The sequence below is a fragment of the Sebastes umbrosus genome, chromosome 13, assembly GCF_015220745.1.
Source record: "Sebastes umbrosus isolate fSebUmb1 chromosome 13, fSebUmb1.pri, whole genome shotgun sequence".
Classification (NCBI taxonomy): domain Eukaryota; kingdom Metazoa; phylum Chordata; class Actinopteri; order Perciformes; family Sebastidae; genus Sebastes; species Sebastes umbrosus.
Genome location: NC_051281.1, coordinates 11,693,159 through 11,717,395, shown reverse-complemented (window position 1 = coordinate 11,717,395; position 24,237 = coordinate 11,693,159). Strand labels below are relative to the sequence as shown.

The window sequence follows — 24,237 nt, the reverse complement described above, 5'->3', positions numbered from 1 at the left end:
AAGGGCTTATAACATTATGATAGATGTACTGTATATGATGGCCAATCCCATGCTCACTTATACCTCATAAATTGTAGCTCTGAATACTGTAGGTCTCTAATTTGTGATTGTAAAGTCTCATGAGGCTGTGATTATCTTAGAGGTCACCACAGGTCATTCCATATGGAGGAGTCAAATTTAAAGAAATGGTCTTACTACAATGAAATGGCTACTATGGGGACTAACATCATGACACATGAATACAGTTCATTGAATCCACAAGAGTCTCAGCTTTACAGTGATATCCAATGTATGTAATTCCAAGACTGTTTAGGGACCCCAGTATGCAGAAATATTCAAATACACCATTTTTAGAATTGGCAAAAATAACACAATATGACATGGTTGGCACCAATGGACGCCCATTCTAGCTTTAAAACTGAGCCCACTATAGCCTCTAAAAGACAGCAGGTCTCACAGGGTTAACATGGATTTCAAGTGCACCTAAGCAGTGCTTAAGAGTGCTGGACATGCCCCATATAAATTCATATTGCAAAGTTACGAGATTACAGCGGCAACCTTCTGCTGACAAGCGTGCTTCTCTAACTTTTCTTCCATCCGTCACCCCCAGTGATCCCCTGAAGGAGTACAGGCTGGCTGTTACCTGGCCGGTGATGGATGTTGTCTAGGGAGCCACACTTGGAGGTCACATGGCTCAGGTCAATCTTCTTGTTCTGTATCATCACCTAGAAAAAGCAAAGTCATGAAAAGACAAGGTCAGAGCTTACAGTTCACAGTGAGGTTATAAACTCCCACTCATATAATGCTTACACAGAAAGATCCAAACAGTATCTTCCCTTTTCTGAATTACAGTGTAGAGAGGGATGTAGTATATCTGATCTGCACAAAACTGCAGCTGCTATTTGAAGAAAATGATTGGGTATCAGCTGAGGATTAAAGCTGAAGTTTTCACAGCGATATCTAATTGCATGTAATTATTAGAAAACACAAAGCACGAGAGCAGAATACCAGTGACTGTTAAATAACGGTCCTTGCGTTCTGCTGTGCAGGGAACCGCTGGTGTGTGTTAAAGCAACCGAACCAAGACTGAACACAAGCTATGTGCTGTAACTGTGTCCTGAGCTAAAAATGTTTTCTCAAAACCTGTCAAATATACACCATAACAGTCAGGAAGACAGGGAAGTAGGAATGCACAGTTGAAGGTGGCCACAGGCAGAGAGAAGGGATATAGATGCGTAGTTATGTGACACACCCTCGGGGATCTGAAGAGAAAACCACAGAGAGATACGTGAGGAGTGAACCGATGAGACAGCAAACGGAGTGGAGCCATAAAGCTTTAGACACAGCACAATGAACGGGAAGAGATACACCACGTCCTGAGACACGCCTGTGGTCAGCAATCACTTTGTCACCTCACCGATTTAGTTGAAATTGTAACCAATGATTTTCACTTTGGTCTGCTTTGTTACAGAGCCTGAGAGGAAAGAAAACGAACAGGGAAAGTGAAGCGACGATGACAGCACAGGTCAGCACAGGTCATGAGCCACGTTACAAACCACAACCACAGAGTACACTATGCACCAAAGCCTCTTCATCTACCAGGAGTCCCTCACACATGCACAACACCAGCAAAGATATGCAGCATGAGTTTAAAGACAGGGATGAGATGTGGTTTGTGTCGGCGTGGGTGAACATGTGAACATCAGACTGCAGGTTGGCTCGTCTCTCCAGCGATCGTATCTTTATGATTAACTGTACTGTTGGAATCTTTAACATTACACACTACATTTGATTTTTATTTTGAGTTATTCAAAAGAGAATCGATGAAGCCGACCAGAACATGTTGACATGCTTTAATGTAAAAAAAGAAAGCTTTATTTTTTCCCATACCGACTGTGCTGCAGCCCAGTTTGCTCTGATTGGTCAGCTGGCAATCTGTTGTGATTGGTCAACTGAACCAAACTCTTTGGACTCCTTTGAACACTTTTGTTACAGCAAAACTGGGAACAAAGCAATTGGTGTTTTTTTAAGTGACAATATTCCACAAACACTTGTGACTTGTTAAAATGATTAACTTTTATCTTTGGTTACACCACTATGAAATTTAACCAACACAGTTTAATAAACAGCCATGAATTTGCCGTGTCACATGATATTGTTCATCTCAGTCACAGATAAACCTTAATTGCAGTTAAAAATATAATATGCCACTGGCATCACTTCTTTTTTCTTCTTTTAAACCTCTTGGAGGGAAGATGATACATGTCACTGTTGCCCCGGTAACCTGGAGATGCAAATTAAAAGAGGTTTGATGAGAATAGACTATCCTGAGGGAGGTGATGTAAAGTCAAGAAAGACATTTTAATTGTCTTGTTATTATCATCAACCTGCACGACTGTGCTTTAATAATGCACATTACTCTGTGCTACATGAAGCGTGACGTTGAGGATGAGAGATGCTGGCAAGAATCTCTTTCTATGCCTTTTAATTTCTGTATAATAAAAGTGAAACACACAAGCAAAACATGAAATCAGGTGCAGCATGAGTGAGCGACTTAACTATAAACACAATGAAACACTGAAAAAACACAACACAACAGAGAGATGACACCGACACGAACACCGAGACAATGGACTTGCGGCACAAGACTCACGTTTCCACCTCCTGCCGCGTAGCCCCGCCTGTCCAAGGACCCACACCTAGACTGAACATGGCTATAGTCCAGCTTAACACTGGGGATGAGAACCTGCAGGGGCGGAGGTCAGGAATGAGGACGGAGAAGGCTCGGGCTTTCTGTTTAAATATTCTCTCCTAGACATCTGAGTTTGTTTGACTGTGATGTAAGCAGTGGTATTTGACCTGTTGCTCTAGACAAACAGCATTCAATGATACAATGACTCTAAGCTAACAGGCAAGACAGAGTCATCTCACTACCCAGCATGAGCTCTGACCCTTTGTGTCAGCCTGGCTTATGTCATCTAGAGAGGATCCTCTTTACTCTCAGCCCACCTCAAGAAATCAACATTATATCTTTTAAAACACTGGATTCCCTGCAAACTAATGGTGCTTGAGCCAAAACGAGTTAGTGTTCCTTTCAGCCACAGGGCGATTTGTAGGTAATAATTACTGGCGTGGGTGCAGAGTATCATCAAGTTTTGAGATATTACTGCAATTAATTTGTTTTTACACATACTTTGAGTCCACAAGGGAACGCCGAACCTTCAGGAAATCTTGACGTCACATTGTGCGTCACAAGAAGAGACAACTCCACAAGAACATACTTGAATAAGATGCCAGAATTTCCTTTGAGACTCAAGTAGATGCAAAATCAAAGCAGTGAAAACTTGAGACCATTAGTTTTTAGGGTGCGAGGATGATTAAATATGCGTGTGCTGCGATGGTAAATAGCTCTCTGTGACTGCAAGCAGAGAAAGCAGGAGTGAGATGCAGACACTGCAGAGTCGGTACAGTACAATACACTAACGATAACTACATTTTACCCAGCAGCACAGTAAAAGCAATGGGAACAACACTGGGTAGGAGAAAGACTTACATACAGACATATTCAATGCATTTTGAGAAAAAAGCACTAAAATGTTTTAAAGGAGAGGAGAGACCATGAGGAGATAAACTTCAGCAGACCAAAGCAATACTTTGAAATGCTTTTAAATTAATATAATACCTATTATAGTAAAACCAAATGCATAGAATAAGAGTACAGATATACCTCTTCAATATGTAGGTATATATGACATAGTATCCTAGACAGATATATGACAAACAAGAAGAGGAAGCTATAAATCTCATATAATCACATAATGAGACGATGAATTAGACATATAAAGTTCAATGGTGAGAATCAAACAGCAGTGGAAAAATAGGGAGTGTGGATAAAAGACAAACTAAGGTACTATGATACTAGACCATCAGGCTAGCCATGTACTGTACCCTGCACAACAAAAAGCAACTCGTTGCATGTCACTATAATTGGACTTGGAATAAGAATATACAGTAGGATCAAACTAGAAATACATGATGCTCTCTCCACACTTCTCCCACATCTAAGGATCAAAAGGGGGGAAACACTCGGTCACGACAGAGGGGTACATACATTGCCTCCATGGGGAGAGTGCATCACATTATCCTTGGAGCTGCATTTTGTCTGTACGTGACTGAAGTCCAGCTTCTTGTTTAAAATATGACTCTATGGAGAAATACAGAGATAGTGTGGGCCTCTTACATGGTGGATGGGAATGAATGCTTGTCACAACACCACTGGGAAGAGAGACTATAGAGGATACTGATGTACAATGTATATAAAAATGTTTCATGTAGATAAATGATATGCCCTCTACTGTTGCTGATTTGATTTTTGATAGAAATTTCAAAGGAAGTCTTAAAAAAGTCTTGATTTTGTCCCGTTTACAACAATCTCCTGTTTAACACTTGCAGTATATATTTTGAGAGTTCCTCCAAACTCAAATTTTTCTCACCAACTTTAGTGCCCCATGAGCCAGTGGAACAAACAATCTGTCATTCACACTGATTATTATTGTATTGTAGGGGTGTAAGAAAATATTGCAACACTTTATTATCGTGATATTGTGTTTTATGATACTGTACCGATTCTCGAAAACACAGATTTTTAACACTCAATGTTTAATTAATAGTTACAGTCTGGATATACTGTTTATATTTTTTTATTTACTTAATTTGTTTACCTAAAGAATAACTTTTTTTACTCAGATTTTATGTTCTTTATACTATGACAGTTTTCCTAAAACCAGATTAAGAAAATCAATATATCGCCTTGCTTACAGTATCGCACCATATTGAATCATAACCCCTAAATCATGATACGTTTATTCAGATGTTTGCCAATACACAGCCCTACTGTGTTCCCATCATGGTTAAGTTAATAAACAGGCCAGTAACTTGGTGTATTCCTTTAAAGAGACCCTAGGTTGAAAACTACCGAGCCTGGAGTGTGGCACTCAAATAAATTTAGACTTTTTACTCAAATACAATCACAAATAATTTAATTATAATCAATTAATACATTTATCAATATCCAAAAAACGTTTATATGATAATTGATTACATTTCAATTCAAATGATGCGTTCATAAACTCAAAGTTTGTAGAATTGCAAAATCCTATACTTCTTAATATATTTTACTTATAGGTTTGCCTATCATATTCCATTTGACAATTTGTTTCGTTGAAATGAGTGCATTATTTAAAGACGGACCTCTTGAATTTAAAAATGTAGGCATCTAAAAACTGAATTAAGTCCAACCAGAGCAGGAGCTGTGATTGGCTCGATCCCACACACGACTCATTCGTACAACAGCTGTCCAAACAGCTCCTGCTGCTGCTCTGTGGGTTCATTAAATATTAAATATTCAAATATTCGTTAATCGTGCAAAATAAAGAGTTAACAGAATAATTAATTGGTAAATTAAAGGATTTAATTAAATGCTTTTTTCCACGTTGACTTTATTAATGCCTCATTAAAATGCAAATGTAATCAATCAAGACTAGTTTCTCAAATGTATTAACTGTATTAATTGATTAGAATTAAACGCTGTAAAGGTTTTCATTCACATTCAGTCACATTTCAACGGTGCTGAGGTGTACCAGCAGGTCTCGGGTCCAGGTCACACTGTGTGCCGCTGACAGGCACAGAGTAACGGAGATGAGGCGCAGCACTGACTTCCAGATCCAACGGGTCTTGTGTTTGGCCTCTGGTGGCATGTTTTGGTCCTTGTGCTTCTACGAGGACAATCATCGGACAGGTCAGTGGCCGGGCAGAGGCCTGCTATGGGCTGGGGGGACTACTTGGACCATAGAGCAGCGAGAAACTAATAGAGGTCAGGAGAGGAACATACTGCTGTCATGTGAAAACTGTTTTATGGGTAACTAAAATACTGAAGAGTCTACTTTGGTTGGAGAGGATTCTACCAACCCAAAAACCCACCAGAATACTGATAATCTAATGGAAACTGAGCTTAAAACATGACTGTATTTCTTGGTTCTGACATTGTGGAAATAGGAGCATACTGCACAAGAGTAGATCAGGAATATTTCAGTCACAGAGGGGAAACAAGACAGATGTGGGTTGAAGTGGGTTGAGAAGAGGACCACAGTCGAAACCAGCGTTATTATTCAAAATTTCCTAACTGTGTGTGCAGGAACTTAAAGATGATCTTTGAGGTGGCCTTTGTATTCCCATTTCACGATACACTTTCAACTGTTCTGCTGTCGAGGAAGAGGAAGCGCAAAGCACACCAGGGAACGGGATTACCACCCTGCCATACTTACGCGCCTCATCCAGTGGTAACAGTGTAGAAACCGCTGAATGAATTATTCATCTCTGTTAACTGTAGCAGCTAGTTTAGAAGATATAAAAACTGCATAGTGTGGTTCATAACATAAAAAGTCTGCACGACTTGCCCCAAACTGTATGAGATTATCATAAAGTGGGCATGTCTGTAAAGGGGAGACTCGTGGGTACCCATAGAACCCATTTTCATTCACATATCTGGAGGTCAGAGGTCAAGTTTGCGTTATTTAGCCTCCTTCCTGACAAGCTAGTATGACACGGTGACCAATGGTTTCCTTAGGTTCTTTAGTTTCATATGACACCAGTATGTTCACTCTAGCTTTAATACTGAACCCGCTACAACCCTAAACATCGCAAGAAATTAGTGCCATTAAAACTAATTTGCGTTAATGTGCTATTATCGCGTTCACTTTGACAGCCCTAATTTCTATGATTGTCTTGTAAATCACATTCAGTAGTTATTCATCCCTCTCCGAGGGGCTTTTGTTAAATCCACCTATGAGACACAAATAGAAGCCTTTAGCTTTGTCTAGACACTTCTTTCTGAATCTCACAAAACATAGAGATGCCATTAAACACCTTGAGTCATCTCATCAAAAGACCGTAAAGTTATTGCCTTAAGAGGCAAATTAAATTTACATTTTTGTCAGACAGCTTGTGGTTAAGGAAAATCTGCTCTGACAGTCACCCCCGTGTTTTAGACGAAAGCTGCCATCACCGTTTTGTGTCTTAATGGAGACGCCTAACAGTAGTGACACACACACACACGTGCACACACATGCACTGTGGGGCGGTGGGTACACATTATTGAAGGTTGTCTAGACAGGATTTCTGTGCAAAATTCTCAGCTAAGGTTATGACATAAGAAATAATTTGATTCATTGCTGTGTCCATCTAAAATGAGGATGTAACTTTCTTACAGGGCACACTGTGTTCCGGATAACAGATGTGAAAAAGTGTGACAGCTAAACACAAGCACACACAAAAACAAATTCTCCCTTAAGCATTAGCCAACCACTTCCATAGCCGCAAGACTACACCTGAAACACCTTCCAATGTGGCACTTGGAGGTAAACACTGGACTATCTATGCCGCTAAGACAACTTCTCACAAATGCTCACATCACATCAGCTGACAACTTTTGGCTCCATGACATACCCTCTCTGCACAGCCTGCCACACTGCCAGTGTTGATATAGCATAGTAACTGATTATGACCCAGCATGCATGCTTGCACACAAACAGCACATGCAAGAATGCACAGAAAAACTCCACTCAGGCCGTTTCTCCTGCAGATGACAGGCAGGCGTTTGGAGCATGATCCCTCCCTATTTTGTGGTTGGCTGCACAGAGCGGAGCAGAGACCTGGCAAGTCATAAAGATGTCAGCCAAACGCTTACACTCCTAATCAGGCCATCAGTGGAGGCTTGTAAGAGCTGATGGCTACAGACACACTGCTGTTTTCATCACTATTCTTCCTGTTGCAGCGCTGACTTGGTGTTTCAGACTGGAACACGATATTTGTCAAACTGTAGTGGAGGGTATACACTCCCAAACACCCTGCTAATGCAGACTCTGTGCAGCACTGCATAGAAAACATTTGAAATGCAGATTTCTGTTAGCTGAAGTGCTTTCCTCAGTTCCCAGAGCTGGGGGGATAAACTGAAATAGCTCCGACACTCACTGAGATGTCAAAGTCAGGTCACTTTACTGTTTATTGAAATTTGGGGGCTCAGAATTGTAAAGTTTAGGGGTAAGACATAACATATCTGACATAATAGAGGCCTGATTTTTACTTGAGATCTTGTCAACATTAAAATTATGGTGATATCATTCTAAGAAATGTCCACCTCAGCTTTTATCCTCAGTATTATTGATCCATGGATGGCAGCACAGCCAGAGAACCGAGGCACATTAGTAAATTTCGGTATTTTATCTGAATGATGTTAAAGCTGCTTTAAGCAATGTTTGACCATTAGAGGGCAGAAAAGAGTCTACATCAACCTCACAGCAACATAACCTAGATATACTATAACTCCCTGTGGTTAATGTGTTCTCAAACAGTTCCTTACTTTTATATACATCCATGAGACACAGAGTGACACGGACAGCCCTTTTAGGGCGCTTTCACAAGTCATAGTCCGTTTGGCTAGTCCAAATCAGAGTGAAATTGATACTTTCTGTGCGTTTTCTATTTAGTCTGGTTCGGTTTCACAGTGCAAGATTAAAGTGGACCAAATAAATGAATACATTTGCTGAGGGGGGGGTTAAAGTAGCGAATTTATCTTTTTCGTCTTGAGAGCTACCTTCTATGCAGGGACTTTGATATAGGCCTATTGCTGTAAAAGGGTTTTGACTTTGACTCGACATTGATCTAAGCTTCTGTGCGCACAAATCCCTTCTCCTCTAGTTTATCTCGAATGACTTTATAAACATCACTATTTTGTGGACTTTATTTAGCATATTCTGTATGTTCTCTTCGTCCCGAATGTCAAGCAAACATCGGACTTCTGCAGAAGTCCAGGTCCATCCTCTCCCCCTCATGTTAACCTGTCGTTTACCTGTATCCATCTCAACCAATGCCAACACAGGAAGCCTGCATTTGGTTCGCTTGGAACCACTTCTCGCAAGCAGTCTTGGACCGGTTGTTTTGGTCCGCACCAGAGTACGATTATTGTGGTCACAGCTGCCCAAATGAACAGCACCAGAGTTTGATTAAAACTGACTAAATGTTAGCTTGTGAAAGCACCCTTAGAGTCTTCTTTCTAGCCTTTTGACAAATCTGAGTCTTTGGTTCACAAATTACTGCGACACACTTGACTCTCTTCACATCTACCCTGGCTCTCTGCCATTTTACAAATAGCAGGAGTAACATAATCATGTGTGCGAGGAGCAGCTGCCTAGAGTTTTATACAGGGGCACTACTGGGAGTCAACCATGCTGACTGGTGAATCAAAACAATGATCTGAAAGCAGCTAAAAACTGCAAAGAACTTCAGAGCTGGCTGTTGGTTATCAAATGCATTATTCAAATCAATATTAGCATCAAAAGTATTGCTTTAAATAAGTTCTAGGCTAATCTTTCTCATAAGTCTTCATAGATTTTTAAGACCTGGAGAAACTTTGTAATTATTTCTGATGCACTAGCATTTTATGCATTGTAAGTTAAAAACAATAATGTCATTGGTGAGTCAGCATGTTTGAAGGACTAACAGTGGAAAGAGGTAGCTAAGAGACTAAAAAAAAGACAATGAGTGTGGAGAGGTAGGAGAGAAGGGCCATGGAATATAAACATATCAAGGCAGAAGAAAAAGCCAGAAGATGTTAAACACATTTTACAATACAATTCGTACTAGGACATTTACCGCGGGCCTCGGTGCGTACAAATGGTATATATTCTATTTTTTTTTCTTTATTCATAGACGTGGCAACATTGTTGTCTGTCTCCATTTTATTGCTATTGCTTCAAGATTTGAAGGAGAAGATGAACAGTATAGCCTGGTAGGAGATAACCAAAAAGTTTCTTTGTATGCAGATGATGTCTACATTTTTATGGACAGAACGGGGTTTACCAGTGAAGTTGTTGATTTCTGTATATTATGTGTACTAACAAAAAAAGTAGGAAAAATAGAAAAATATGAAACAAGTAAAAACAGGAATGCAACATTGCAGAGGTGAAAGAAATAAGCAAGGAGGTAAATAGAAGTGAGGAAGAGCGTCACCTGTCCTCCTTTGGGCTGGTACTTGATATTCTCTATGGAGCCGATCTTGGACCTGATGTTCTTGAAGTCCGGCACTGGCTGGTTGATGATGCGGAGCTGCTTGGGCGTGGTTGCAGGTGACTTGGGTGGGGTGCGGACCACGGCCACCTTCCTCTCCTGGGAAATCAAGCTGAGGGAACGTGGGGTTCCAGGGGTCCTTGAGGATGACGAGTAGCTGGGAGGGGTTCCTGGGGTGATGGCTGTGGAGCCAGGGGTGCGGGGGGTGGAGTGGCCACTGCGAGCCGAACGGGAGCGAACTGATTCTGTAATTGGTGGGGAGGAATACAAGGATGAAAGTTATTGCTGAAGGGGAAGGCGTGCTTTATTATATATCATATACTATTCTAATTGTCATATAAATTATTTTAACTCCAATTTTGGTGGATTCAGTGTTTCAAATGGGAAATCAGAATAATATATTGCAGCACTGTATATCAATCATTATCATTATATTATTGAGTCAATCATTATTTAATCAGATGCTGAGATTTTAGGCTTCTAAAGGCTAACTTCAGTATTTTTCAACCTGAACCCTATTTTCCCATGTTTTTGTGTCAAAGTGACTAATGGAGAAAACACTTTTTGGAATCGGTCCAGTATTGAGGGAGAACGCTGCAGCCGCCAGCCACTTAACAATCTGTAATGTAATCATTTGGGGCAGCCTGGCACCGTCAGTTTGCATCACTAAAAGTGCTTGTTTATGCCACTGACAGGTTCAGATTGTTATTATAAGAGTCTGACAACATTATGGAAAGGACCTTACAGAGAAATTAAACCTTTTTTAAAAATTACTGATGTTATCCTTTAAAAGTCACTTTTCAGACCAACATAAATACAGTATTTAATGACACCAAAACATAGACCATTTCAAGTCTCCTATTAAAATATTTTTCCCATTTACACTGAGTTACTAGTTAATTAAGTTAACCTTGTACAATTTAATGTAAACCAATACAGCGACCATAGTGACAGAAGTATGAAGAATCCCATCTACCTGTCATGCTAGGGGCTCGTCCTGTCCTATGCTCTGCCCTCATCTCTGTGCGAAACGCTACAGGAGGCAAAAGAGGAAATGTTTCAGATTTAGTTAAGGGGGATGATGAGGGGGAGAAGAAACAAAGAAAAAAAGGAGAATGAGGGGTTCTTCACCTGGATCTGGATCTGTGCTTTTTACAAGGAAAGTTGTAAATACAATATCAAAAACATTTTGAAATATAGTTACATAGAGATGGTGAAAGAGGACTAGAAAGAAATGGAGAATCCATGTATCTTATTGAATGCTAATACTACTTAAATACCGATACTTTGTGAAGTAAGTTGAGTAGAGGAGCTGCAGCTTACATGTGGGTCTGCGAGGAGCTGTGGAGCCGGAGCTGGTGATGGAGGTGGAGCTCTCCTCTTGGTCATGGTATGCACGGCGACTCAGAATTGAGGCATGCACTCGCGGCACAGAGGACCTTTTTTCAGGGCTCCAAGACCCACCGTCCTGTTGGGAAACAAACACCGGAGACAAGAAGAATTAGATCCTGCGATTTATTTACAGGTTTATGGGGGCAATATTGCAAAATAAAAGTAATTTTTAAACAAACACTTTCCGGAACTCCTGCAGCTACGGTGCCGCTCTACCATTCACCTACCTTGGCTGCGAGTCTCTGTAATACTGGGAAGCTTTGAGGCTCTGCTGAGGATGGGCGAGGTCTATCTAATGAGGCAGCCACTCTGGACATGGAGGTGGGGATCTTTGTTAGAGGCAAACGATGGGCATTGCACTGAGATGGTGCAACGATGAGGCCCGGTGGATGGCACCAAAATACAGGACACATGGTGACAAAAGAGTGGTGAAAATAACAGTGCTTTAACATGCATTATCAGTGCACACAAGATCTCATGTATCCTTTGTGGGATGAGGAATGAGATATTAGCATCAGATCTTGTGTGTTTAACATTTAATGATCACAACAGCCATTCATGCACATTCATTGTGAACAGTTAAGAAATTTAAAATTTGTGACATCGAAATGCCAAATAACAAACAAAGAATTTGAAAAATATTGTTCATGCATATTTCATGTTACACTCCATGGTAACAGTATGTGTTGGAAGACTGTAAATAGAATAAGTAAATCAAAAGTGATATATAATGTGGGCTCAGATTGACACAACCCACTTACAGTATGCTGTGATGACATGACATTTAAGAAATGCAGAAACTGTGTTATTTTAGACACAATAACTGTCATTACCATGGTGGAGGAGTAAAATGGAGTCACGAACCACAGCCGCTGGAGAAATGTCACAGGGTGATTCGACACCCACTCAGTAAAAAAAAAAAAAAAATGCTCTAAATGGATCTGCCTTGTGCAAAAACCCATTAAACAAGGCAACAATGGCAAACATTTTACAAAAAGCAAATGCAACCGACATAAATATGTTTTCACAAAATACAAAAGGAACACTAACGGTGGTGTTAATACAGAAATGCAATGCGCTGTTACTTGGGCAGGGATTAGGGCTCGGATAGACAGAGGGGAGACAGCACTCGCTTAAACAGTATGTAATGTGTTTATCTGAATAGTTGATTAGGTTGCTCTGGAAGTCACTAGAGAAAATATGTAACAGCTTTTTTAATAAGTCTCAATTCTAATGATAATTATTCTGCCTAATTAATGCGGTGTTTATTGTTTCAGAGTGTGCACTGAAGACACACAAGGCAACTGCAATAGTTTCATATTAGCAGCAAGAGGTAAGATTTGAAATCTGTTGTGACTTTATTATGCATTCATTGCATACTGTAATACAATATCAGTAAACTGTGCACAGCATGCTCATGTTTACCAACCTCTCTGTTCTAAAATTCTTTATACTAAAAGGACAAAAAAAAGATAACAGCGGATCTAATGTTGGAGAGTGCAGTTTTCAGGAAACAAAGCAATCAGTCGCTGCTGTTGAGGAGAACGTTTTGGTTTCTATCTTCAGTGTTAGTTTGTTTGTCATCGCCCTCTCCCAGTTTCCTCGCGGGGTCACAGTTTACCCGCATTTCTCCCGATTTATGACAAATGTTCCCACCTTTTTTTCCTTTTTGTTATCTCAACCTGTTTCTGGCACTGTACAGCGTGTATAAGCTTTACTTTTTCCACCCGTACGGCAATAGAGCTACACCAAATGTCTTTTCCTGGCGGAGGGGAGCTGCTTGCGACACCGCGGCGTGGCACAAGCCATTAGAAATAACGTGTTTCAGAGCGCAGTGGTGTCGTTGTCGTGTTGTGTCTGAAAGGGCCTTCAGTGAGTGAGAGATGGAGAAAGAAATGGAGAGTAGGCCTACTCAGAAAAAGAAATACTCAAGCAGGGGCAAAAAAATCTGAATGAATAGAAGATGAATAGTTCGTTAATTAGTTCACACCAGAGGGGTGAATTATTCAGTTTTCTTTCCTGAGAACTAGAAGTAATTAAAAGTGGGCTTATTTAACAAAAAATGCTGTGCATGGTATTTATTATTTTGTTATTTTCATTCTTTACCCTGCGTTCACCAGAGTGCAGGAAACAAAGTCTCTGAAACTCAAATTTTCAGCTTTGGTTTTGAAATCCTCCCTATTTTTGAGGTCTCAAGGTTGGCAAGTATTTTCATCTTTAGGAGCAGTGGGCTGCTATAAAGCACCCAGCGAGCAACTTGGGATCTCTCAAGGACACAGTAGGAGCCGGGAATCGAACCGCCAACCTTGTGGTTAAAGGACGACCTGCTGCCCTATACTGCAAACCTACTTGGTGATTCAGGATGTTTGCAAGTAAAGCGTCGATATGGTATTTTTCTGAGTGGTTTCGGAGCCAGAGGTAATGCCATTGTTGGGTTGATGGAGTGTACTCACCGATGCTCTGTCACGAGACTGTCTGGCAACACTGAGAGGCTGACGACTGTCTGGTAGCCCCTCTGAGAGACAGACAGAAACAGAATTACAGGAATATTAAAACACACAGACAGAATACATATTTTGACCTTCATACACTGAAAGGGACGAACCGTTTTAATGTCCTACATTGAAGGATTGTCATCATATTTCTATCCTTAAGAGTACAGACGTACACAAATACAGCTCTGTATTCCCAAACCTGGCATGGTGAGCTATATGACAAATCGAATGTTATATAGGAGCGGGTTGCTGCCCCCTTGAGAGCTATGTTCTGCAAAGATTTGGCAAGATATCACACAGAATGGGGGATTTTGTATTATGTAAGGCAACCCTGGAAAATAATCTAATTGGGGCAATGCAGCAGTATACTGAGCTTTCATCATCAGTGACACAGAATTCAGCCCGTCAGGGGAAAATGAAGTGCAAACTGCCTCTGGGACATCTGAGTCTTTATACTATCCGGTCTATAGAACAAAACCATGGATTACTAGTTGCCTGGCAACCATAGGATGAAAGAAGGTTGAGAGGGTATGTTACATTTTATAGGTTTTTCACACCAAAAAACGTGCCTTTTATTATAACATAACCTTTAAATGATATGGAATAATTATCTAAAATATTAGTATATGAATGTGACAAAGCATCAGACCAACAACACCTCACCAAGAACATAAAAACAGATGGCTGGAACTGGTAACAGCAAGGAAGAATGGATATAAAGAGTATCTTAACACCAGCTGGAAATCTTGCTTTTGCTGACCGTGCAGTAGTGATGTACAAGTGTACTTTCAAACACGAGATGTCAGTGAAACTTTCAGTTTGGTGTTAAGTTGCTCTTAAAAGAACAAAGAGAGGATGTGCACAAAAACAAATGAAGGCAAATGAAACTTGTATGGCAGTCAATTTTTTTATTGTGATCAAAAACAAAGAAACGACGGTTACCAACAAAACAAAATGTATGCTGAAACAAAAGTGAAGCTGACAGTGGAAGAAAGATGTGGTGGCTCTCCAGCAGAAAGCACTGGTTGTACGACAGACCAAGGCAATGTGTCACCTGTGGGTCTCCTTCTGGGACAGGAGTGGTGCTGGATGGGGCGGGTGTGGCGGACGCCTGGTTTTATCACGCTCCTCTTGGATGGGGATTTACTCTGAACCTCCATTTTCTTGGTCAGCTCGGCCTTCCTTATCACAGCTACCAGAGGAAACAGGGTCATTGACAAAAGCAGAGACACAACAAAAAAGCAGAGACAGACGTTGAACCATATTCAATTATGAAATGCTGCAGGATAAAAATTCCCCAGAAACTCGTTTTAGTTGTCGTATTTGTTGAACTGTATTAAAAACAGCTGACTCAAATCACCGTGTCAGTGAGTTATTATGAGACTGCACATTTTTTGACACCAACAGTTGTATAGTAAACAATAAATCACAAGCTGCTGTGCTTACAGTGAAGAGAAAGCCCCAGTTAGGCACATGATGATTAGGGGTGTGACGATTCTTCGTTTGGTTCAGACCTCGTTTTTTGGGGGGTTGGAGGTGGCGGGTGATTAAGAAAAATTGGGAGAATAATGTTCTCTAACTTCACATACATTAACTAAACAAAGAGGACAAGTCTACACAGAAGATAAAATGTCTCCAGTGAGGCAGTAGCAGTTCAGGTTTTGGTGCTGTGAATAGACATATGTTAGTGAACACTGACACCTCCTGGATAAGATGCTGCTCAACTATCCAGTCAGTCACATTCTGAAATGCGGTCGGCTCGACACTTTATATCTGGGCTCCAACACACTGAGCATATGCTTGAATCAATTGTTTTCAACAACTGAAAAATGCATATCCGCATATTCAGTGCCATGAAAACCCTGATTGAATTGTTAATTGCTAGAGCACGATCCGAGTTAAGCTGGGTTTATGCTCGCCGTAGTGTCCCCCGCACAAGGGTGCGCGAGCCAAAAATTACATCATCGCGTATTGAGCGTTAAGCGCGAAGGCTCCGCAAGCTGTCACAATGCTCGGTCCTGCACCTCTGAATTTTTTGTAACTAGGCGCCCGCTGCACGCGTGGGGGCTTTTCAGACATGACTGCCACAATAAGACAAAAGCAAATAACTTGAATTAAGAAGTAAAATAATGAAATAAAAAGACGTTCAATTCGTTTTTAAATGCTTTAAAAGCAGCAGATCTTACATTAATATATATATATACATGGTTTGAGAACTGTTACACCCCTAATGATGATGTCAAGCCACTGTTTGAATGGCTTTACTCAATGGACAGCAAAAAGAAGAAGAGTGTATAACAATATTCATTCTATGTGCAGCAGGTATGGTGATAATCTATGACTACAATACTTATAAATAACTACTACTTCAACTATATTTATAGTATAAGAAATCATGAGAACCTTTTTTCTTCGGGATGTCCTCTCTGGGGATGTAGACAGGTTCTTTGCGGACAGGTTTGCGTTCTGGTGTGGAGATTCGGCCTTTGGCCCGCCCTCCCTTGGCCTTTGGTTTGACCGGCTTTTCCTGTTTCTCTGTCTTCCTTTGTTGTGTTTGCTTGTTCTGGACCACAGCGGGCTTTTTGACTGAGCTGGACACCTTGGGCAAAGGCTCAATCTGCTCTGTCGCCATACTCTTATCATCATCTGCAGTGAGGCAAAGCAGGACAAAACGTGTGTGTTTATTTGAAGCAGAAGAGGAAAGAAAGGGGGGGAAAAGAACAATATGAAGGAATAAAGTATTAAAGAGATCTCACCTTGTGTGTCGACCCAGGAGCTGTCCAGGATGGAGTCGTCCATTGTGGTTTCATCTCTATCGTAGCTGTCTGTCGGTGCTTCGCTTTCCGCGGTTTGAGCCTCCTTCTCAGGGGACGCAGGTGTCTCAGGAACATCTACCACTTCCTCTAGACTTGCAGCCTCCATGTCTGCTTCTTGGGCCAACTCCACAGACTCCTCCTCCTCCTCCTCCTCCTCTTCCTCTTTTTGGGCAGCGACACAAAGGGCTTCAGCCTCGGGAGAACCAGAGAAACGAACGCTGTGTCCCGGCTCATCTGCTTCATCGATGGTCTGGACCACGGTGATAAAATCGTCTTCAACTGTCACCACGGATTCGATGGCAGCACGAGTCTCTGGGATCTCCTTCACCACTGCTGCTCCTGCTTTAGCTAACACGTCTTCATCACCTTCCTCTTGCCCCTTTTCAGCCTCCTCTGGTTTTTCAGCTTCTTTCTCAACAGGCTTCACGGCTGCTACTTTCTCTCTCTCTTCCTTCTCTTTCAGCTCCTTTTCTATCTTTTCTTTCTCTTCCTTCTCTCTCAACTCTTTCTCTATTCTTTCTTCTTCCTCTCTTTCTTTCTTCTCTTTCTCCTCTTTCTCTTTCCTTTCTCTCTCCTCTTGCTCCATCTTTTCCCTCTCTTCTCTTTCCTTCTTCTCTCTTTCTTCTTTCTCTTTCCTCTCTCTCTCCTCTTTCTCTTTCATCTCCTGCTCCATCTGTTCTTTCTCCTTCCTTTCCTTTTCTTCCCTCAATATCCTCTCTGCCTCTTCTTTTTCCTTCTTTTCCCTCTCTTCTTTCTCTTTAATTTCCTTTTCTTTCTTTTCTGCCTCTTCCCTGATTTTCCTCTCCGCCTCTTCTTTCTCTTCTTTCATTTTCTTCTCGGCCGCTTCCTTCTCTTGCTCTTCCCTCATTTTTCTTTCTGACTCCTCCTTCTCTTTGTTTATTCCTAACACTGGTGAAACTGATCTTTTGGGGGAACCGTAAACTTCTCTTTGCTTAAGCTTCGAAGGTGAGAGCACCGGAGAGAGCAGCTTATCATCATCGATGTTGCTCTCCACAGACGAGGCAGGTGAAGTTTTGATGGGCCTGGCAATCCGGTCCTTGGCCACGCCGGTGAGCTGGTACACATCTTCGGCATCCACTTCTTCGTAGGCCTCCTGGTGGACAAGCTTCACTTTCTCACGAAGCTCCTGCAGCTCTCTTTCCTCCTCCACACTGAGAGGCCTGTCCTCCATCTCCAGTTTGCGGATCTGCCTCTCATAGTCGGCAATCTCGGTTTCTGCCGCTGAGCCCTCGCCGCTGGCTTGTCGTTCAGTCTCACTCGCTGACCTCCCGCCTTCTTCTAGAGTCACAGTGACCGTTGGTGTCACAAAGGACTCAATTTGCTGAGTTGGTGGTGTCTCACTTACAGATTGTTTCGACTGTTCATGTGCCACCTCCTTGCCCTTTTCTTCAGCAGAATCTTTTCTCTCCACTTGCTTCTGGTCTTTCTCTTCAGCGACATCAGCAACGCCTGATGGCTCGCTCGTGTCCTCCACAGATGTGTCTCTGACTGCTAACTTCCTAGCTTGCTCATTCATTTTATCCTCCAGGACGGAAGGGTTGAAGACCTGTGCAGAAGCGTTTGTAGGGCTGAACACATCTGCAGGTGATGGCATGGGTCCTGAATATTCACTGAACACACAATAGCCCATCTCTTCCAGCTGGCTGTCACTCTTTCTGGCCCCAGGACTCAGTTCCCCTGAAACCATGCTAGCCAGCGGGTCATCACCAAAGAGTGGAAAATCAGCTTGAATTGACTTTCTCCGGGTGATATCTGGGTCAGTGTTGTCTGATGCCAGTCTGGAACGGGTACCAGCAAGGTCAAGCAACTCAGGCAAGTCTTGCGCCATGACTGTGCCATTTTTATAGGTGTTCTTAAGGGGCTGTGGTGATTCTGGCGACTCTGGTTCAGGGCTGGTTTTTGAAACGGTTTCAGTAGTCCTTGGAGGAGATGAGGAATCTGAAGTGATTGAAGCAGCAGTCTCCAGGATCAGGGGAGGCAAGGCTGGGGGCTTATCCGCGGAGGGTGTAGTGACTGGGAGGTAGTCTGCTGACTCGTCTAGACTTCCACTAGTGTATGACATGATATCTGTGGCCAGTGGGGAGAAGTTCCTAGGTCTGCCTAGGCCACTCGGATCCATCGCTCCGATGGTGATGTTAAGTGAGTAGCTCCTCTGGTCTAAGGCCAGTTTACCCGGGGAAAGCCTGCATTCATTACTCCTGTCAGGAACTGGGATCACTCTGGTGTCTTCTGCTTTACTTTCTTTAGTTTCGGCTTTATCCTGAGATTCAGCTAGTGTGCTGTAGCTGATCTCCTGAGGCATGGTGTCAACTGCACTCTTCTCTTCACCAGATCTGCTCAGTTCGTAATAACCCTCGCCCTTACATTGGGGAGCCTCATCAACCTCCATGGCTGATGTTTCAAAATATGCTGACATGCCAGATCTGTCTCTGGCGTCCCTCGTTGAGTCTCCTCCTTGAGTTTTGTCTCCCAGTGAAGTGAAATCAGAGGGAGCACCGATGCTGCTGATCTCCACCACCTCCACTGACGGCTGTTTCTCCGACACCGTGATTGGCTCGCCATACGCAGGCTGAAGTGTGAGCGATCTGGTTTCTTTGGCTTGGGTTTGAACATTCGGAGGTACAAAGGATGGCATATCCATGGTGGGGCTCTCTGGTACAACTCGTTCACCAGCAAAGAACCCTTGCATCTGGGGCTCAAAAAACTCCTCTGAGCGTTTCTCCGATCCAATGCTGTCTGGGCTCATGGAACCACTTTTCTCGCTTCCCTGCTTGTCTGAGTCCATCTTCAAAGCTGAAAGGACATCTGTAAGTCGGCTGTATTGATCAACATAGTAAAGTAATGCTTTGGCATGCTGCGACTGAGATATTTATAAAGCAAGGGACTGGGAAAGCCGTTATCACATAAACAGGCAAAGCTCTCCGTAGAAACTTACAGCACAACGATACGGCCATCACTGAAGAAGTACGGCGAGATTATGGGGTCCACCAAGTCACAGATGGATGAGAATATGGCATGGTATGTGACGGAACCGGCATGAGGCAACTGTGATGCTGATTTATGGGGAACAAGCAATAATAGATGGAATGGATATCCATGCGACTCTTCAACACATCAGATACAAAAAGAATAGCATTTCTGTCATTCTTTGTAAGTACCATAGACTGTATAAAAAAATGGACGACATCACAGCTCCCCAAAAGTGAAGCCAAAACATCTCGATTGCCCCCTGGTGGTTGGCTGCGGTATAGGTCATAAATCTTTAAAAAAAAAATGTAATTAGTTATTTGATGCTATAAAAAGGGGGTGAGATGTCATGATTGGCAGCTGTGAGTCTCTCTCGCTGACAAACTGCGGCTGTGCTTGACTCGCAATTGGTCCGGGCAGGTGACCTTGATACCGCTGCTCCTCTGTCCGATCACTACTGCGCAGACTCTGGCTCCAAATTACGTCAAAATTTAAAAATGGCAACTCCCGTATCCGGGATATTTTGGCTTCACTTCTGGACAGTGGGAGGAAGTGGAGGCGCATCGTCCATCTTTATATACATTCCATAGTAAGTACAATGAAATGTTATGAGAATTTCACCACTTCAAATCTATCACATAGTTTCCTTAATATTAAATTAATTTTGGCTCTTAATAATGACTTTCATATGTCATTACATAATTGGCAGAAATACAGAAGAACCCTGCTGGTGAATGACAGAGAAATGCCATACATTGTCATTAACAGTGACAAAAAAACAAACATACAAAAAAATAAACGAACTGGAATTTTGCTGATACGAAAATGCATTTGATGAGACTATACCACACTTAACATGAGACAGCCAACACAAAAAATCCCCTGCAAATTATGTACACAGAATCATGATAATAATATGAGTGACCCATGTTTAGTAAGTATGATTAATGGTGACAAAAAGTGTGTCGCACTGGCATAAAAGCACCAAGCCACGTGTAAAACACAACGAGAAAACCTGTAAGCTTATAGCCGGTGAGAAAACAAAGCACTGTTACGTTCACTTCATCATACCAATACGAAACTGCCGGCCCCGAAAACCACAGCAAGAAAAAAGAAAATACAAGCGCAAAGATAGCACACAATAAAACCAGGTTAAGTTAAAAGAACGTGACTCGTTGCACCAACAAGCCTGTGTTGCCTCGCAGCCACAGCAGAGCGCAGGGAGGATTACTTGCCATTCAACCTGAATTATAATGCTTGTGTCATGTGCTTATGGGTTCCTTTTGGCGTTCTTATACAGTGGACAATACAGTAACATGCAGGCAGGGAGAGCAGAGGGCAGGACACACCTGTCTCAGGGCTCTCCCCACCCTCTGCTTCCTCCTCCTCTCTGTCCATAGAGCTTTCTGCAGCAGCACTAGCTGCTTCGCCCGGCTCCAGGTCTACATCCTGGGCCTCGTCTATGGCCTCTGCCTGCTCTAAGGACTCAGCTTGCGGGCTGTCCAGCTCGGGCTCTTCCCCGCTCCACTGCTGCTCATCAAGAGCTGCCTCGGACTCTGCTGCCTCTGCACTCTCCTCCTCCTCATCCTCCTCCTCTTCCACCTCCTCCTCCTCCTCGTATTCAGCTGTAAGAGCCTCCATGGTCTCTTCTTCTCAAAAACAGGGTGAGAGGGGGGAAACATTAAGACTACAGGCAACACAGACTTGGGTCATGTGAGAACACAACTTATGATGTGACACTTTAAGCTCTGGGAAAAGATGACCTAACGTGTATGTCTGCTCACACATATAGGCACATTACACATATAGTACAGTGTTGTGTGTGGGTGTCTTTCCATTATGTTGTATGCGTTTCTTCTTTGGATGCTTAGTGTACCCAGTATGCAAGGAAACTACAGTATAAAGATATATTAGTTAAAGGCATGCATGAGATTTAGTTCTCAATATCTATCTTTTTTTTCTTCTCAGTATAATCTAGAACCAGTTTTGTAAAAAAAAAAAAAGTGAAAATAACATTTCCACTTCTCTCTTTCTCTTGCATACACCATGCCTTAAACCCATATTGACCTACCATCATCGACAACTGAGGTTGCTTAAGGAAAATGGAAACGTAAATGAAGTTGTAACACTTCATGGCCTAACATTGCGCTACTGTTGAAGCACTTCTTCTGTTCAGAGTACTTCTGAAATCCCTGGCTCTTTAGAAAAGACAACCTTGAAGAGCTGCAATCCATTACAGTAAAAAGCACAGTGCCTCAGATTCTCGACATTGCACAGACTGGAATTTTAACTTTGTAATGGTCAACGTGGGGGCGTGCAGCTTTGCTCTTCACCAGCCATTGCTGTAAAACAGTTTGAGTTCTTGCGTAGGTTATACATATTCAACTCAGCAGTTTTGCAGCCCAATGTTGCTGCATGTGACATAGCTGTTGGTAAAAACTATTCCCACTAGATTTTAGTCAGCTGTGATGAGGACTGGTTGGGGGGAGGCTGGGGGAGTTAAGACTCAGACTGCATTAACACTATACTATATATAATATATATCTCTTCTTTGCCATTTAGAGATACTTGTGCAATACTTAATTGGCCGATGCTAAGTCCCGCCCCCTTAATTACTGTTGCTAGGTCGGACAAGCTAGACAAAAAGAAACTTGGAGACGGTTTTGTTTAATCGGGTGCCGCATAGTTTCTGGGCGCCAGGCATAGCTTCAAGAAGCCGACAGAAAGGACTACAGTATGCGATGGAAAGATATACTCAAGATGATAAACTCTACTCAGGTAACTTTTCCTGATAGGATTCTAGACGTTGTGTATATCAAAATAATTACAGCAAAAGTAATTTTGTGGCAACGTGAAACAGAGATAATAGAAATCAGATGAAATCATGCAGGTTCACCAGAAACGCGACCTGCACTCGGAGCTCCGGCAAAAGGTAGAGAGCTCTGCGCCCGGCAGCAGCGGCTCCTCTCCGCCCAAGAGCAGAGCTTCGCCTCGCTGCTCTGCTGGGAGCCAACACCGACACCACGCTGCTAGAGGCCCATGCCATAACGTGAACCCGCCAGAGGGAAGGGAGGCACAGGAGAACCAGAACTGCACAGGGCAGACTGTCAGACCCTGCTGCTGCAGTAAAATACAAGGTTTTCTAAAGGGACTCTGGTGCTCGGAAACACTACTGCTTTTCTGTTTTTGTCCACAGGGACCGCCAAAATCAACACTTAATGAAAGTTCCTCATAGTAACTGTGACGATACGATGTAATGTGTCCGTGAAGATTGTTGACACCAATGTAATGTGACTTACATAGTAATGTTACCTTTGAACAGACAGCATATCTAAGTATAACAGGAAAGGGGAGCGTTGACCGAGGTTCTGCCGGGTTCCAAGCTTGCTCAATTGTTGTTGGAGCACAGACCGAAAAGGGGCGGGACTTAGGTATGGTCAATTGCGTTAGTCTAACTTAAATATGCTGCTCTGGTGAGATGTATTAGAGGAGTAAAGTTCTATCGGGGTATGCTTTGAGTAATGAGAGGTATGTATAAAAAGCTTTTGTCCACTGTTGAAGCTGCCCAGCCAAAGGATTTATTTTGATGGATGGATAACGTAAAAGGCTATGTTGTATGTTTGTGCAGCCTAAGTGTAAATACACTGAGGTGCTAGGTTCTTATGATAATAAAAGTGGAAGGTTGTATGCAGGTGGAAATGTGTGGAGGTGAAAGTCTTCCTTGTTGCCGCAGTGAGTGTGTAGAATAGCTAAGTACAGCCCAGGCCTCTCTTAGGGGTCCGCCAAATATCACAGAGGGTGTACCAGGTTTGTCTACTCTGAGGTTGTCAAAATTAGATTTGCTCATGTATAGCTAAAATCATAATAACATGCTTACTGGATCATTTATACAAAAGTCTGTATACTAAACTATTTGCTACTTAGTGGCAAAGTCTAACGAAATACTCTGCTTCACTCCTTGTTGGCGTTTAGCCTTTCAAAAACAACATTTTCACTGTGGTCAAAAAACTATATGTGCTCCCGTTTGACAAACACAACGGGAGGTCCGCACCTGTATTAACGGGGCGGTCTAGCAGCAATCTAACCACACCATAAATTCCTTTGACCACAATAACAAAAAAATTTTTTTGGCTCTAACCTTTTTTTTTAGTAAATTAGTTAAGTTGTTATTAAAAAAAGATCATATTATATATCTGCATTTGCTTAGCAAATCCGTCATCGCTTTATTTATGTTGACAAAACTGACGAGTTATATGCAATTAAATTAAATCAACTGATTTAATAAAAAAAATACTAATTTAGCTCATTTAATACACTGAATCACTTTATTAAAATTGAGGATTTTGTTCAATGATTTGTCATTATTCTTTAGGGTGATGACGTCGGGGGGCTCAGCTTTTCTTAGATAGTAGGGGGGGCTTGGT

The 24,237-nt window shown here is 42.2% G+C and overlaps 1 protein-coding gene and 1 long non-coding RNA gene across 2 annotated transcripts in view; one reads left to right on the top strand and one right to left on the bottom strand.

The window, feature by feature from the left end:
- map2 (microtubule-associated protein 2) overlaps nucleotides 1-24,237 on the bottom strand; it is a 98,307-nt gene that overhangs the window by 3,019 nt on the left and 71,051 nt on the right. The window contains exons 8-19 of the mRNA XM_037790016.1: nucleotides 21,163-21,465; nucleotides 17,438-19,651; nucleotides 16,766-17,188; nucleotides 16,413-16,655; nucleotides 15,064-15,201; nucleotides 13,968-14,029; nucleotides 11,742-11,873; nucleotides 11,446-11,590; nucleotides 11,099-11,155; nucleotides 10,066-10,367; nucleotides 4,112-4,204; nucleotides 644-725 (exon numbers count right to left, since the gene is read on the bottom strand). Coding sequence (XP_037645944.1) covers nucleotides 644-725; nucleotides 4,112-4,204; nucleotides 10,066-10,367; nucleotides 11,099-11,155; nucleotides 11,446-11,590; nucleotides 11,742-11,873; nucleotides 13,968-14,029; nucleotides 15,064-15,201; nucleotides 16,413-16,655; nucleotides 16,766-17,188; nucleotides 17,438-19,651; nucleotides 21,163-21,465 — 4,194 coding nt within the window. The remainder of the gene's footprint in view (nucleotides 1-643; nucleotides 726-4,111; nucleotides 4,205-10,065; nucleotides 10,368-11,098; nucleotides 11,156-11,445; nucleotides 11,591-11,741; nucleotides 11,874-13,967; nucleotides 14,030-15,063; nucleotides 15,202-16,412; nucleotides 16,656-16,765; nucleotides 17,189-17,437; nucleotides 19,652-21,162; nucleotides 21,466-24,237) is intronic.
- Nucleotides 379-2,318, top strand: LOC119500331. The gene is made up of 2 exons (XR_005209604.1): nucleotides 379-755; nucleotides 1,472-2,318. It is a non-coding gene; the product is annotated as an uncharacterized LOC119500331 (long non-coding RNA).